This window comes from Vicugna pacos, chromosome 6 (assembly GCF_048564905.1).
Source record: "Vicugna pacos chromosome 6, VicPac4, whole genome shotgun sequence".
NCBI classification, from domain to species: Eukaryota; Metazoa; Chordata; class Mammalia; order Artiodactyla; family Camelidae; genus Vicugna; species Vicugna pacos.
In genome coordinates, this window is record NC_132992.1 from 52,656,067 (window position 1) to 52,669,291 (window position 13,225).

At 33.9% G+C, this 13,225-nt stretch overlaps 1 protein-coding gene across 3 annotated transcripts in view; it reads right to left on the bottom strand.

The window, feature by feature from the left end:
• Positions 1–13,225, bottom strand: part of SOS2 (SOS Ras/Rho guanine nucleotide exchange factor 2) — an 87,265-nt gene that overhangs the window by 3,590 nt on the left and 70,450 nt on the right. For all 3 annotated transcript variants that reach the window (XM_072963022.1, XM_072963023.1, XM_072963021.1), the window contains exons 17-21: positions 12,089–12,206; positions 10,961–11,133; positions 8,526–8,642; positions 7,028–7,289; positions 6,481–6,522 (exon numbers count right to left, since the gene is read on the bottom strand). In XM_072963022.1, the coding sequence (XP_072819123.1) occupies positions 6,481–6,522; positions 7,028–7,289; positions 8,526–8,642; positions 10,961–11,133; positions 12,089–12,206 (712 nt within the window). The remainder of the gene's footprint in view (positions 1–6,480; positions 6,523–7,027; positions 7,290–8,525; positions 8,643–10,960; positions 11,134–12,088; positions 12,207–13,225) is intronic.

A 13,225-nucleotide genomic window follows, 5' to 3' on the forward strand; every position in this document is an offset into this window, starting at 1 on the left:
GTGAGGAGGTTAGATGGATTACTATCTGCTGTGAATATGTTCCTTTTGCTTATGTAGCAAACTCTGCATTGTCTTTGAGAGAACTCCCCTTGGTGATGGTGAATCCATCCCATATGGTTTAGTCAGCCAGTTCCACCCAGGGCATCCTAATTCCAGTAAAGGAGTAGACAAGGGACTTGTTCTCTCACTTTCTCTTAACATGATCAGATTTTTATTTACCTCTCTTTCAGGCATGTTAGCCATGTGCTTCAGTGAAAGCTGACCATACCCCTAAGCTCCTAAGATGGGGCCTGGTTAGACCATTCCCTCAGCCAGAGTAATTGGTTTAGCTGTTGGCACAGGACTTAATTCAACTACTGAAATTTGAAAGGAAGTTTGCTAGAGGCTACCGAAAAGGAAGTTCCTTGCTCTTTTGGAAAAGCAATCTATCTTTCTCTGTACCTCTCTCTCTCTTTCTTATTTGACTGAACAAAGAAGCACACAACTTTTATTGCTCCTGCCACCACTCTTATGGTCTTGAGGGGAAACAGTCTTAGATAAAGCTGATAATCTGGACAAAACAATGAGTCAAAATGAAACCTGGTCTTTAATAACATCATTGAGCCACTAAATCAATTAGTCTTAAAGCAGCCTTCCTCCAGACTTCAATTACGTGAATCAGATGTTTTCTTACTGTTTAAGGGAGACATAGTTGAGTCTTCTCTTCCTTACAGAAACACATACACTCATGGAAGCAGAAAATATCTTAATGATAGTGGGACAGCTGTGAAAGATTCTGTATCTGAGTCAGGCCACTTAACCACTATGTATGTTTCCCCAGCAGGCACTCAATAACCCTTGTTGAAGTGTGAACTTCAATTTTATTTTCTATTAAGAGTATTTCTCTACAAGATTATACACTTTTTGTGAGCATTTTAAATAACTTCAGTATTCCAAAGTAGGATTATTTACTGAATGATTTCTGTAATGTTAGTTAAGTTACTTCCAATTTTTACCATTCATTCATCCATCCATTCAACAAACGTTTACTGGGTATCTGCTGTAGTGCCAGACACTCTTCTAGGCACTAGTGATGTAACAGTGAACAAGAGGCAAAAATTCATGTCCTTATGGAACTTATATTCTAGGTTGATAAGAGAGAATAAACATGATAATTAAGTAAAAGTATAATGGATGATTTAAAAGAAGAAATGTTAGGTAGGGAAAAGGGAGCAATTGTAAACAGGGTGATTGGGGAAGGCTTCACTCAGGTAACACTGAGCAAAAGCCTGAAGGAGGCGAGGAAGTGTGCCAGTAGGCTAGATAGATGAAGAACACTCTAAGCAGAGGGAACAGCAAGAGCAAAAGTTCTGATGTGGGCATGTGTCTATTTCGTTCAGGAGGCAGAGTAGCTGGAGCAGAGTGAGAGATGGGAGAGAGAGTAGATAATGAAGTCGGACAGATCAAAGGAGGCCAAACTGCATAGGACCTAATGGGTCCTTCTAGAAGGAGCTTTGGCTTTTACTCCGAGATGGAAAGCCACTGGCTTTAAGTATAGGTGAGACAAGTCTAACTTACATTCTAAAAGGGCCAAGCTGCCGTACAGAAAACAGACTAAAGTGTGGACGGTGGGAAGTTAGTATGCTGCTATAATAAAGCAGGTAAGTGATTATGGTTGCCTAGACCAGGGTGGCAGCAGTAGAGATGGCAAGAAATGGTTAGATTCTGGATATATTTTGAAGGTAAATAAGACTTATTGATGGATCACATTTGGGGGTATCAGAAAAAGAAGCAAACAAAAACTCTAATATTTTTGGCTTAAGCAATTAAATAGATACAGTTGTAACTGAGAAGAGGAGACAATCCCCTCTGGAACAGCTCCAGAGGGGATGATATTCAAATACAGATGAACATGTCACTGAATATATGAGAGTCTAAAGGTCAAGAGAGAGGTTCTGGGCAGAGAAAAAAATTGGGACAATTATCATCATATAGATGATATGACTGAATGAAACATTAAATGGGTGAGAAGAAAAAAGTTTCAAAGCCCCGTTTACGGCCTTCCAATGTTAACAGATTGGGAAAATGAAGAGAAACCAGCAAGAGAGACTAAAAATTAAGTAAAAAACTAAGGGAGTGGGATGAACAATGGGATCTTCATGTGTGTGACTTCCTCACAAAATTTTTTTGGTATTTGGTATTAATGAAAGCAGAGACTATGTTTGCCATTGAATCAGTACCTATTAGCAGAGTAGCTGAACAAAGTACTCAATTTTCTGTTGAATGAATATAAGATCAAAGGGTGTGAACATTTTTTGATATGTTGTTTACAAATTTCTTTCCAAAAGGGTCGTACTGATATACCAATTTACAAGGGGTAAGTAATGTTTGAGAGTACCTTTCAGCATAGGCTTGCTTATACTTTGATGTGAACCATCTATTCATATCCAGGGTTAATGGAGTCTTGCTGTTTTTCTCACTGTGAGCATTTTTCATACTTACTATAAAATATTTATTTCTTTTAGGATTTTAAGATATTCAGAATTTTATGCAGTTGTTCCCAATATTTTCTATTAAAATTCAAAACAAAACTTTATCATATGGAAAATGTATTTTACTACCATCCAAAACAGTGTCTAGAATTCCTGGTTCTAAATTGGCATAGTGTTTGGGTTGAATTGTGTCTCCCCCCAAATTATGTTGAAGTCCTAACTCAGGTATCTAGAAATGTGACCTTATTTGGAAACAGTCTTTATAGATATGTAATCAAGTTAGGATGAAAGTGAGCCCTAATTCTGTATGCCTGGTGTCTTTATAAAAACAGGAGAAGCGACAACAAGATACAAGGAGAAAATGGCCATGTGACAACAGACGCAGAGATTAAAGTGACAGATCTACAAACTAAAGGATGCTAAGGACTGCCAGCAAATGCCAGAAGTCACAAGAGACAAGGAAAGATTCTCCCTTATGGGTTTCAAGGGGAACATGGCTCTGCCAACACCTTGGTTTTTGGACTTCCAGCCTCCAGAACTGGACTTTAAGCCACTCAGTTTGTGGTACTTTGTCACGGCAGCACTAGAAACTAATATACATGGTAAAAACATTTCCACTGCTGAAAAACAAGGAAAATAAGAAACACACACAAACTTTTATGAAGCCAGGGAACATCTGAATGCTGAAGCTTCAGTGCCTGAAGGTGGACTACAATGTATATGAAGACGACAAATGCAGGAAGATGAAACCCAAATGTCTATTGTCAGTGGTACTGACAAACAGCAGCAAATTTGCCCCCACAGAACCAAAAGAGGGATCAGGAATTAAAGGCATTTGGTACAATGGAAGGCATGGGCATGTAAACAGAAAACTTGATTAAATCTGTATAAGGGACAGTTAGAACCCCAAACCTCTAATTCTCCACTTCGTGAGGCCAGGCAACCACCACTGTAGGAGACTGTGGGTTTTATTCTCTGGAGAATCTAAACTTCAGACTTGGGGACACCAGTCTGTGCTGAAAACAGATTTTCATACTAAACGCAGAGAACTCCCAGGCAGAAGATTCAAAGATCTCTCTAAGGAGAAACTAAACATTCCCAGAGAAAAGGCCTCATAGATTCTGACATTTGGGGATTTTCTAAGTAAAAGAATTCTCATCAGTCTATCACTCTACAGTGAGACCCAGAAATCAACAAGCTCTGTCCATGGATATAGCACTTCCCATTAGTTTATACTGCTTCACTCTAAAATATGAACAGAAAGCTAAGAATAGCAGACAAAAAAGGAAACCCTCCAATATGAAAGACCACAGACCACAACTAATAGAAGAAACTCAGAAAACAAACAACACTAGAAACAAAATTTTTTCAGAAATCGGAAAATGAAACCAGAATAGGATACAAAAATGGCATGATCAGAGGAAATTAGAAAGAATTCTTGGAAATTCAAAATTATGATAGATGGAAAAAAAATAGAAAAGATGGAAGATATAGTGAGAAAATCTCACAGAAAACAGAATAAGAAAACAAAGAGATGGAAAATAGCAGACAAAAGACAAGAAAATCCGAGGATCAATCTAGGATGTACAATATGGAGAACCAACTACAAAAAGGGAATCAGAGAACATGGGAGGGAAGAATTATTAACAAAGCAATACAAGGAACATTTTCTAGAAATCAAAGACATGAATCTCTAAATTTAAAGAGCTCATTAAAAAGACAGCAAAATATAAAGGAAAAAAAGACCCACATCAAATTAGATCACTGTGAAAGTACAGATCATTAGGAATAAAGAGAAGACCCTAAAAGTGAATGAATATATTGTGGCAGAGACCACTAATCGTCCCCCACTGCACCTTTCCCTTTCTTCCTTTTAGTAACAGGATCCCACAAATTTCAGCAAGACAAAAGCTTGCCTAGTTAGAGACAACGCTTCTTAGCCTTCCTTATAGCTAAGTCCATGTGACTAAGTTGTAGCCAAAGGGATAAGAGCAAGAGTGATGTGTGCAACTCCCAGATGATGTTTTTATAACAAAGCTCCTTGCCCACAATGTTCCTGCTGGCAGAGAATGGTTAATAACGGAATCATTTGCTCAAGACTCAGAGATGGGAGCCACATTTTGAGAATCCTGGATTGCTCTGCTAGCTTAAAAACCTTATAAAGCAGAGCTGTCTACTTGCTTTCACTATTGTGAGAAATAAACTTCCATTTCACTTAATGCACTATATTTTTGGGTCCCTTTGCTATAGCAAGCAAACTCTAGTTTTCAGGAAAAAAAAAGATTAAGAATGTAGGGTCACTGACAGAGGGATTTTTATATATTTTGTTCAACAGTGCCACTTCTCTCACACCAACAATAGTGCCTGCACATAAAAGGCATTTAAAAATTATGCATGAATAATTTATAAGTGAATGATATTAGACTTCTAAACAGCAAGTAAGAAAGCAAGAAGACAGTGGGAAAATGTCTTCAAGATTCTGAGTGAAAATGATTTAAAACTTTATAGCCAGCCAAACTATTAACAATTAAACATACAAATACATTTTCAGAAATGTAAGAACTTAAAAACCTATATCCTAAGTATCTTTTCTCAGGTATCTACTGGAGGATGCTACCAAAATAAGGGAGTATATCAAGAAAGAAGACAAGGAATCCAAAAAACAAGGATCCAACACGAGAGGAAAAGGGAATTTCTAGGAATGACAACAAAGAAAGTTCTAGGATTTCAGCTGGGTCAGAGGCTGAGGTAGTAACCAGCCACAACTGGAGCAGGAGGAAAAAGAGCATAAGGAAGTTTCCAAGTTAAAAAGAAAGAAAGAAAAAAATCCTGGTAACCTCCCTGAATGGTCTGACTTTATGGAAAACTGTGCTTAGAAGGGTGTGGGAAGACTTTGCAACAGATGTTTAAAAAACTAACAAACAAACATCCTAAACATTAATAAGGCTGCTATTAACTTTAGGAAACACAGCTGTACAAGAAAGGAAGCATAATCATAATATATGCTCCTTGACATAGCAGTGGATAATATTTTCCCCAAATGTGGTAAATATATTAGGTAAAGGGTGAAATCCTCATCTTCCATAATAGGAAATCAGTAAACACTGTCTAAAATGAATGATTCAAGGGAAAGAAAAATATAAAAACATCATTTTAAAATGTGGAAGTGTCACTGGAGAACAAGATAACAGGTGGGGAGATAAAGGGTAGAAAACTGCTGCTAATTTCATTTTAAGTGTTTTACCATTATTTATCTTTTAAAACTCTACGTATATATCACCTTGATAAAAATTTAAAAATTAAAATGAAGTATAGAATTAAACATTTAAAAGAATAAACCTACTTTTCTCATAAGACAGGGACTCCCTTGCTACGATCTAAACAATACACATTTTACTATGATAGGAGCAGACATCCTCCAGATTGGGAAAATTATTCGTGAAGCTGCTGCGTCCCTTTGGGTTATTTTGTTTTAAACAAATGACCATAGAAGCAAAGGTGACAGTATTTATATCATATTATGAAATAATTAAAAATGGAATAGTGTTTACTTAAAATGATGCTTTAATTTAAAAAGCTCATGAGAAGAAGTAAGTGATCAAGGACTAGCCTGAACCCGATAAACACTTAGTATTATTCCCGTGGGAAAATAAATTGGAAGGGGTGGGCAACTGATATGAAATCACTGCTCATTCTGTGCCAAGCAATGTGCTAGGTGCTTTACAAAGTTACCTCATTTGATCCTTAACAAGTTGGAGCTACTAAATAATTTATTCAACCTTATACAGCCCCGAGAACATAGGTAAGATTGTAAAAAGATGAAAATTTTAGTAAAGTTTAAATAGTACCCAGCTGTAAGCAAATAATTCAGTTTATTTATAAGAACTTCATTCATTTCTTAAATTTTTTAAATGTTGTTAAAATCCAAAATATTCAAATTCAAATTCAATCAACTCAATTATTATCTGTGTAGTCATTTCATTAGAAATCAACTCAAATTCTTACTTACTTGAATGTGGCAAGAGAACTGGAGCAAAGATGCTACTGCTTCCTATTGGAATGAGAAAAATTAATTTGAAAAAGAAGGTAATATGTATGTTTTATTTTAAAAATAAGTTTGCATAAAGTAACATATGCAGTATAACACAGAGTCCAGAATTTTATCATTTTTTGCCATGTTAGTTTTTAAAGAATGAACTTGGAATTCTTGGTACATGGAATGTTTTTCCTTTCTTAGCGTAAGCAGTTCCCTATCAGTCCCTTAAAAATTTCCTTCACAGAACTTATCTGCTTTGTTTTCTTTTTCATTGTCTATTGCTCCCTTTAGAGTAGTAGTGGGGCCCGAAAGGTTCTAAATAAATCTTCATTGAATGAAAAAGTTAGAAAATAATATGCATAAACAAGGCACAAATAATGCTTTACCCTCCTTTGTTAATCACTATTTTCACAGTTAGAAGTCACTTTTCACACTAGTTTCAGTTTCCTAATTAATATGAAAAGAATTATCTGAAATGCAAGATTCCTTCTTTACCAAATAGTCTACATCAGATACATACCACAGGAGCTGTTGAGATCCACATCTAAAAACACACTAAGGTCTGAAGAAGCAGATACTGGTGGAGTAGACGGTGTATTGGGGGAGGTTGGTGCTGACACTGTTGATTCCAGCTCTGTTTCAGCAATCCGACTAAAGCTTATTTTGCATGGTTCTCTTTCTAATGGCGTTGGATGACCTCGTAAAGTACCTGAGGTAGAGCCATGTCGGCCTGTATTAGGCCTTATTCCAGGAGATTTTAAAGAGAAAGTTGATTTTCTAGGCTAGGAAAAGCAAACATAATTACCACTACTAACTTGTATGACTTTATTTTTTATGACTTAGCACGGCCTTATTAATTCTTAGCATATAGTTAAGAGAGTATAATAAATCTCAATCTGCAAAGACAGATCTTTGACTCTGTAACATTCTAGTAGAACACTTGGGGATTTGATGGGCTTAATTTTAAGATGGGCTTGAATATAAGGGAATCTCTTTTCATATTGCAGAAATTTCTGAAAATCTGTATGAAAACAACTTTTTGCTCCCAAAACTCTTGAACCTAAACTTCTTCTAATCATCGATATCAATATTACAGATATTTACTGTGCAACATATTATGCTAGTGCTTTAGGAAAAAAGACTTTTTTTCCTCTTCCTAATAATAAATGACCAACCTCAATGATATTTTAAAGTCTTTGGAAAAAACTGCTATCAGTGTCTCCCACCCTCAACCTCTACTTCCTTTTAAAAAATTCTCAGTGGTAACCTAAAGAAAAAAAACACAAACTCAGATTCAGATAACTTCAGTTAAAACCTCAACTGTGCACATATCTAACTATGCAGCCTTGAAAAAGTTATCTATCCCTTTTGAGTCTCAGTTTTTGTTTATAAAATGAGAATAAGGTCAATGTCATACAATTATTGTGGAGATGAGATAACATAAAACTACCTGGCCCAAAGTTGGTGTATTATAAATGTTTTTACTTCCTCATGCCTTGTTTCACACTTTTAGCTACACAGACTTGGTCTTTCACTACTTCTGCTGTCACTGCAAACCCCAGAAATAACAAGAAACTATAGTAGTAAATTTTACTGGGAAAGGTGGGCTCCAGTGGCAACCATGGACAATGGTGCTCTTGTGGCAGGAGTCATGGTCAAGCCAGAAGAACCATAATATATCTGCTTACTCCTTCCCAGGTCTTTTAGTTTCCTGTTCCATCAGCTACCTGTCATTTAGGTTCTTACTTTCTCATAGTTTTTCCCCTTATACTGGTAAGGATCAAAAATGGACAGATAAATAAGTGGTACTAAGATAAAGGATAAACCAGATTTTATCAAAATGTTGACATCTTCCCCCATAGTATATTTAATTTTAGAAATAGTATATAATACTGCAAAAAAAACCCACTTAAAAACAGCTATTTGAGTAAATTACAATTTAAATGGAAATAGTTTGTTGAACGTTAAAGACAACACTATTTTAAGAAACAATTTTTCCACAACTATACTGGACTTACAAATCGAGGTGGCTGTTTGCAGTTTCGGGGTTCAATTTCTAGGGACTTGTTGAACAAATAATCTGTAAACTCTTTTTCAGAAGCACTTCCCATTGGATTAAGGTTTTCAAAGAACCTCTGAAATTAAACAAAAATCCATAAGTATATATTTTAGATTTCATTAAAATGTTTACTTCATCAGTTTAACACAAAAAAATTATCAACATGTTAACGGATCCTTGAAAAGCAATCAAGGATGGCTGATTCCAATCTCTACTTTCTGATTAAACTGTATAATTTCCATGGAAGTATATTCTGGTCCTAAAATTCTATTCAGAAGATGAACAATTCTCATTTATTACCATCTTAATGGCTAAGTATCCCTCTGTTAACATTCCTACTCATTTTAACAACAAAATGATAATCACTAATAAGCTATCAGAAGTGTTTAGAACAGAATTAGTTATAATCCAAAATGAAACTGATAAGAAAAAAGTAGCCTCAAGCTAAGTAACTGTTTTTATTAAAATTTTTTTTCTAAGCTTAAATTTAAGTTTTTAAGTAGAAAATTTAGATGATTTAAGAAAGTACAGGAATAAAAATAAACAGTAATCTCTGTAACCAGAGATCTCACTGTTAACATTTTACTACTGGAATATCCTTCCAATGTTTTAACTATGTGATTGAATATATCATGTATACATAAGCTGCATTTTCTCCCACAAAATTGGGATCACAACATGGCTATTTTTAGCCTTTAAACAATATTCAATTAATTTTTTTCTGTATCATTTATTTAAAATACAAATTTTAATGCTATAGTAATTCATCAGATAGCTGTTTCAGAATTTATTTCACCCATCTTCTTATAGGTAGTTACCCACATAGGTGCTTTCTGACTCTGTGCTATTATAGTAATTATTATTATCAACTCCTTGTGCATAAATTTTTCTGTGCATTTCTGATGATTTCCTTTGAAAATTTCCTTAGAACTTAGCTTTATTTAATTTTGAAGTGGTTTAGGAACATATATAAAAATAAGTTTTATTATTTTAGCTTTAGCAAAATGAGCTTTAAAATTTCTAGCATAAAATTCTTCCATTTTTTAGGCATTCTGTCAACCTCAAGAAAATTATATTACTCCTTTAACAATGTTGAAACAATTTGTTCTTATATTCAGGTTAGTTAAATTAAATCCTATGAACCAAGAGTAATTTAAAAACTTTTAATAAAGTTATTTGGTTTTCTCATCATGTGCTGTATTTAATACTATTTAGCTTGGTTAACTATGATTTGAAAGTGAATAGCTACTTTACCTACGTTTTAAACTTACTTTGATTCAATCATAAAGAAAGCATTCTTTGCCCCCTCACCTCCAAAAGAATGCTTTAAACGATAGTGGGAAGTCTAGACCAGATCATAGAAACCTACTGGGAGTTACTGAGATATGAATGCCAAAAAGTACTACTTCAATTATACCCAGCTACTACGTAACATTATTTCCGTGGGGAAATACACTGTGAATTCTCATCTGGGCTTCAAGAACATTTCTTTAGCCCCATGAAGCAGCACATCATCACAAAGGGTTGGCTAAATGGTGAGGGAAGGGGATGAAATATTTTCTTTAGAGCAGGCATCTATCTGTATTTTCATAATAGGGTACTTTAGGTCATTCTTTCTGAGATCTTTAGGGTACTTTGTTTTGATCTGGGAACAAAGATCAGTTACCATCTTACAATTAGAGGATGGAAGTGATAGTGGCCATTTTCACCCAATATGTCCCAACCTGTAGGCTACATCTGAAAGTGCAGCACAAGTTCTAATGTGAAAGGTGAACTTACTCTGACAGTTATCATATGTTCTGAATTTCAAATAAGTATTACAATAAAATTCACTTACCATAAACATAATACCAGAATTTACTCTAATTTAGAAGATATTCAACATCTTATAGTATCACAGAATCAATATTATGGATTATTGCTCAAAACAGAACATCAAGTGATAGAATGTTGAAAAAAGTAATTTTTCACTATGCATATACATACATCACCCTCCCAATCTCTTCCCCTATTTAAACCCAATGTTCTTACAAAGGGCTTAATTACTTAATGTTATATTGGTGCATGTAAAACATCTAAAATGTCTATCAATCAAAGATAGTACTAGAAGTAGATTTTCTTTTTACTGCATAGACATCAGAAAGTTTCTTTCATTTTGTCATTCATTTTTTGAAAGTGTTACTTAAAATAGTTGCACAAAGAAGCAATAATGTCAAGAGAAAGTGCCTAATAATATTAAAAACTGTAGACTGTTCAGAATATCTATTAGTCACGACTTTCATATTATATTATTCTCATAGCAAAATAAATAGCAAAATGTGTGGTTATGATATTTCTTAGAGAGGGCAGAGGATTTAACATGTTTTCTTTCAAAGATAAGCAAAGAATATTTACCCTCATTTCTGGTTCTATCCGTAAACAGTAAGGTTGATTCTGATATTGCTGAATTTCTCCAGTAATTTCAGCTACTTTCCTCCTCTTACTGAAATTGATTAAATCTTTCCCTTTCTTTTTTAAAAAATCATTATTCCCTTCTTCGGTCTTCAGAATATTTGTTAAATATATTCCTAGTAAAAAAAGTATTTGAAGAAAAGTTTTAATCAACCATTTGGGAAAACAATTGATCTACTAAAGCTGAAAGATATCCCATAATCCAGCAACTCTACAACTAAAATCTCTGATATACTTAATAAATTAGTTCCACATGAAGATTTTTTTTACATGGAAACAATTTAAAGTTGAAGGGAAAATTAGGATTTATAAAGAGCTTAGTTAGCTATTTCTTAGACTGATAGCTTAAAATAAAAGAGAAGATACATTCATAAAATCTAAATTGTAAGTGTTAAATCTATTCTAACCATTTAAATATTTGCTTATAAATATTTAATGCCAATGATCTTAAATGATTACTGATCAATACATTAATTTTAAGACAATTCTGGTTAGTAAGACTATAGATTTATAAACTAATTCTGCCTCCCCAAAGCCTACAATTTAGATAGAAAAAGAGCTATTTTTCACTTTTGGACAGTAAGAAAGTTTCCCTTTCATGCATAACTACTGACACATTTAAGTCAGTGCTCTCAACAGGGGGCAATTTTGTCCCCCAGGGGATAGATATCTGGGAATGTCTGGAGACATTTTTGGTGCATGTTATGGTTTGAATGTCTGAATGTTCAAAATTCATGTGTTGAAACCCTAATGCCCAATGTGATAGTATGAGGAGATGAGGACTTTGAGAGGTGCTTGTCGTGAAGGTGGAACCTTCATGAATGAGATTATTGTTCTTATAGAAGAGACTCCACAGAGCTCCTTACAACTCTATGAAGTAATTACCATAATCTTCATTTTACAGATAAAAGTTTACATACAGAGTTTAAGTTTTATTCATCAGTATAGACAAAATAATAAAAGTAGATGTGTTCAGATATAAAATCATGACAATCTGCTTCTAAAGGCTGGTCTCTTTTGGCTACGTAAGATACTCTCCCTCAAAATATAAATCCAGATTTAGTAACTTACCAAAAAAAGGCACACAAGGTGGATTTATTGACTTAAGTTTCACTAGATATTTTTTAAAGTGATCTTGACTTAATTCCACAGCTTCATCCAAAATTTTCCTTTTTCTTTCTTGCAATGCCTTTAAAATATATAAATTGAGTACAATTTGGGGTTTTTTTTTACAATATTTTATAGATGCACAGCTTTCAATTTGATAAATTTTGCAAATACTTGAAAATCAATTTTTAAAATTAAATGTGAGTAATATTCCTAGCTACACTTGCTAGCAATGATTTCTTATCTACAAGTATAAAACTTTGAGTACAATTTGGGGTTTTTTTTTACAATATTTTATAGATGCACAGCTTTCAATTTGATAAATTTTGCAAATACTTGAAAATCAATTTTTAAAATTAAATGTGAGTAATATTCCTAGCTACACTTGCTAGCAATGATTTCTTATCTACAAGTATAAAACTTTAAAACTTAGTTTTTTCTATTATAAATTAGAGGATTAAACAGTAAAAAATTCTTTCTCAAAATCTTACTAGTTATAATCTTGATTAGTCAGAGTTTCAAGTTATAGCATAGGAGAAAATTTCAAATATTTTTCCACTGAAAGGTCTTTAGGGGCTAAAGGTAACCAGGTTTTGGCAGGAGGAGAAGGCTATGGGAGGGAGACAAGAACTGAACAAAAATTTAGTAAACCAACTAAGCTATCAGTTACTTTATATTTCATTATTATATTTTCTTATAAAAAAGGAATTACTTTATTTTAACCTGATAGGTACACACACACACACACACACACACACACACACACAAATTGACAGCAAACATTATACTTGATGGAGAACCATTCCACTCATTTCCTTTAACTTAAGGAAAAAGCAAAGTGACTACATTGTAACTTATATTCAGTATTACACAGAAGTCCTAACTGGCATGGACAAGGAAAATAAGTCTAGAGACTGAAATGAAAAACTGTCAGTATTCACAGAGGAAATGATTGTGAAGAAACCTAACAAATCTAAATATAGAGCATTAATGACAGAATTTAACAATTTTGCTGGATATAAAACCAATAGGCAAAAGTCAATTGCACTTCTAGATATCATAAATAAAGAAAACAAGATTAAAAAAAAATTCTAATATAAA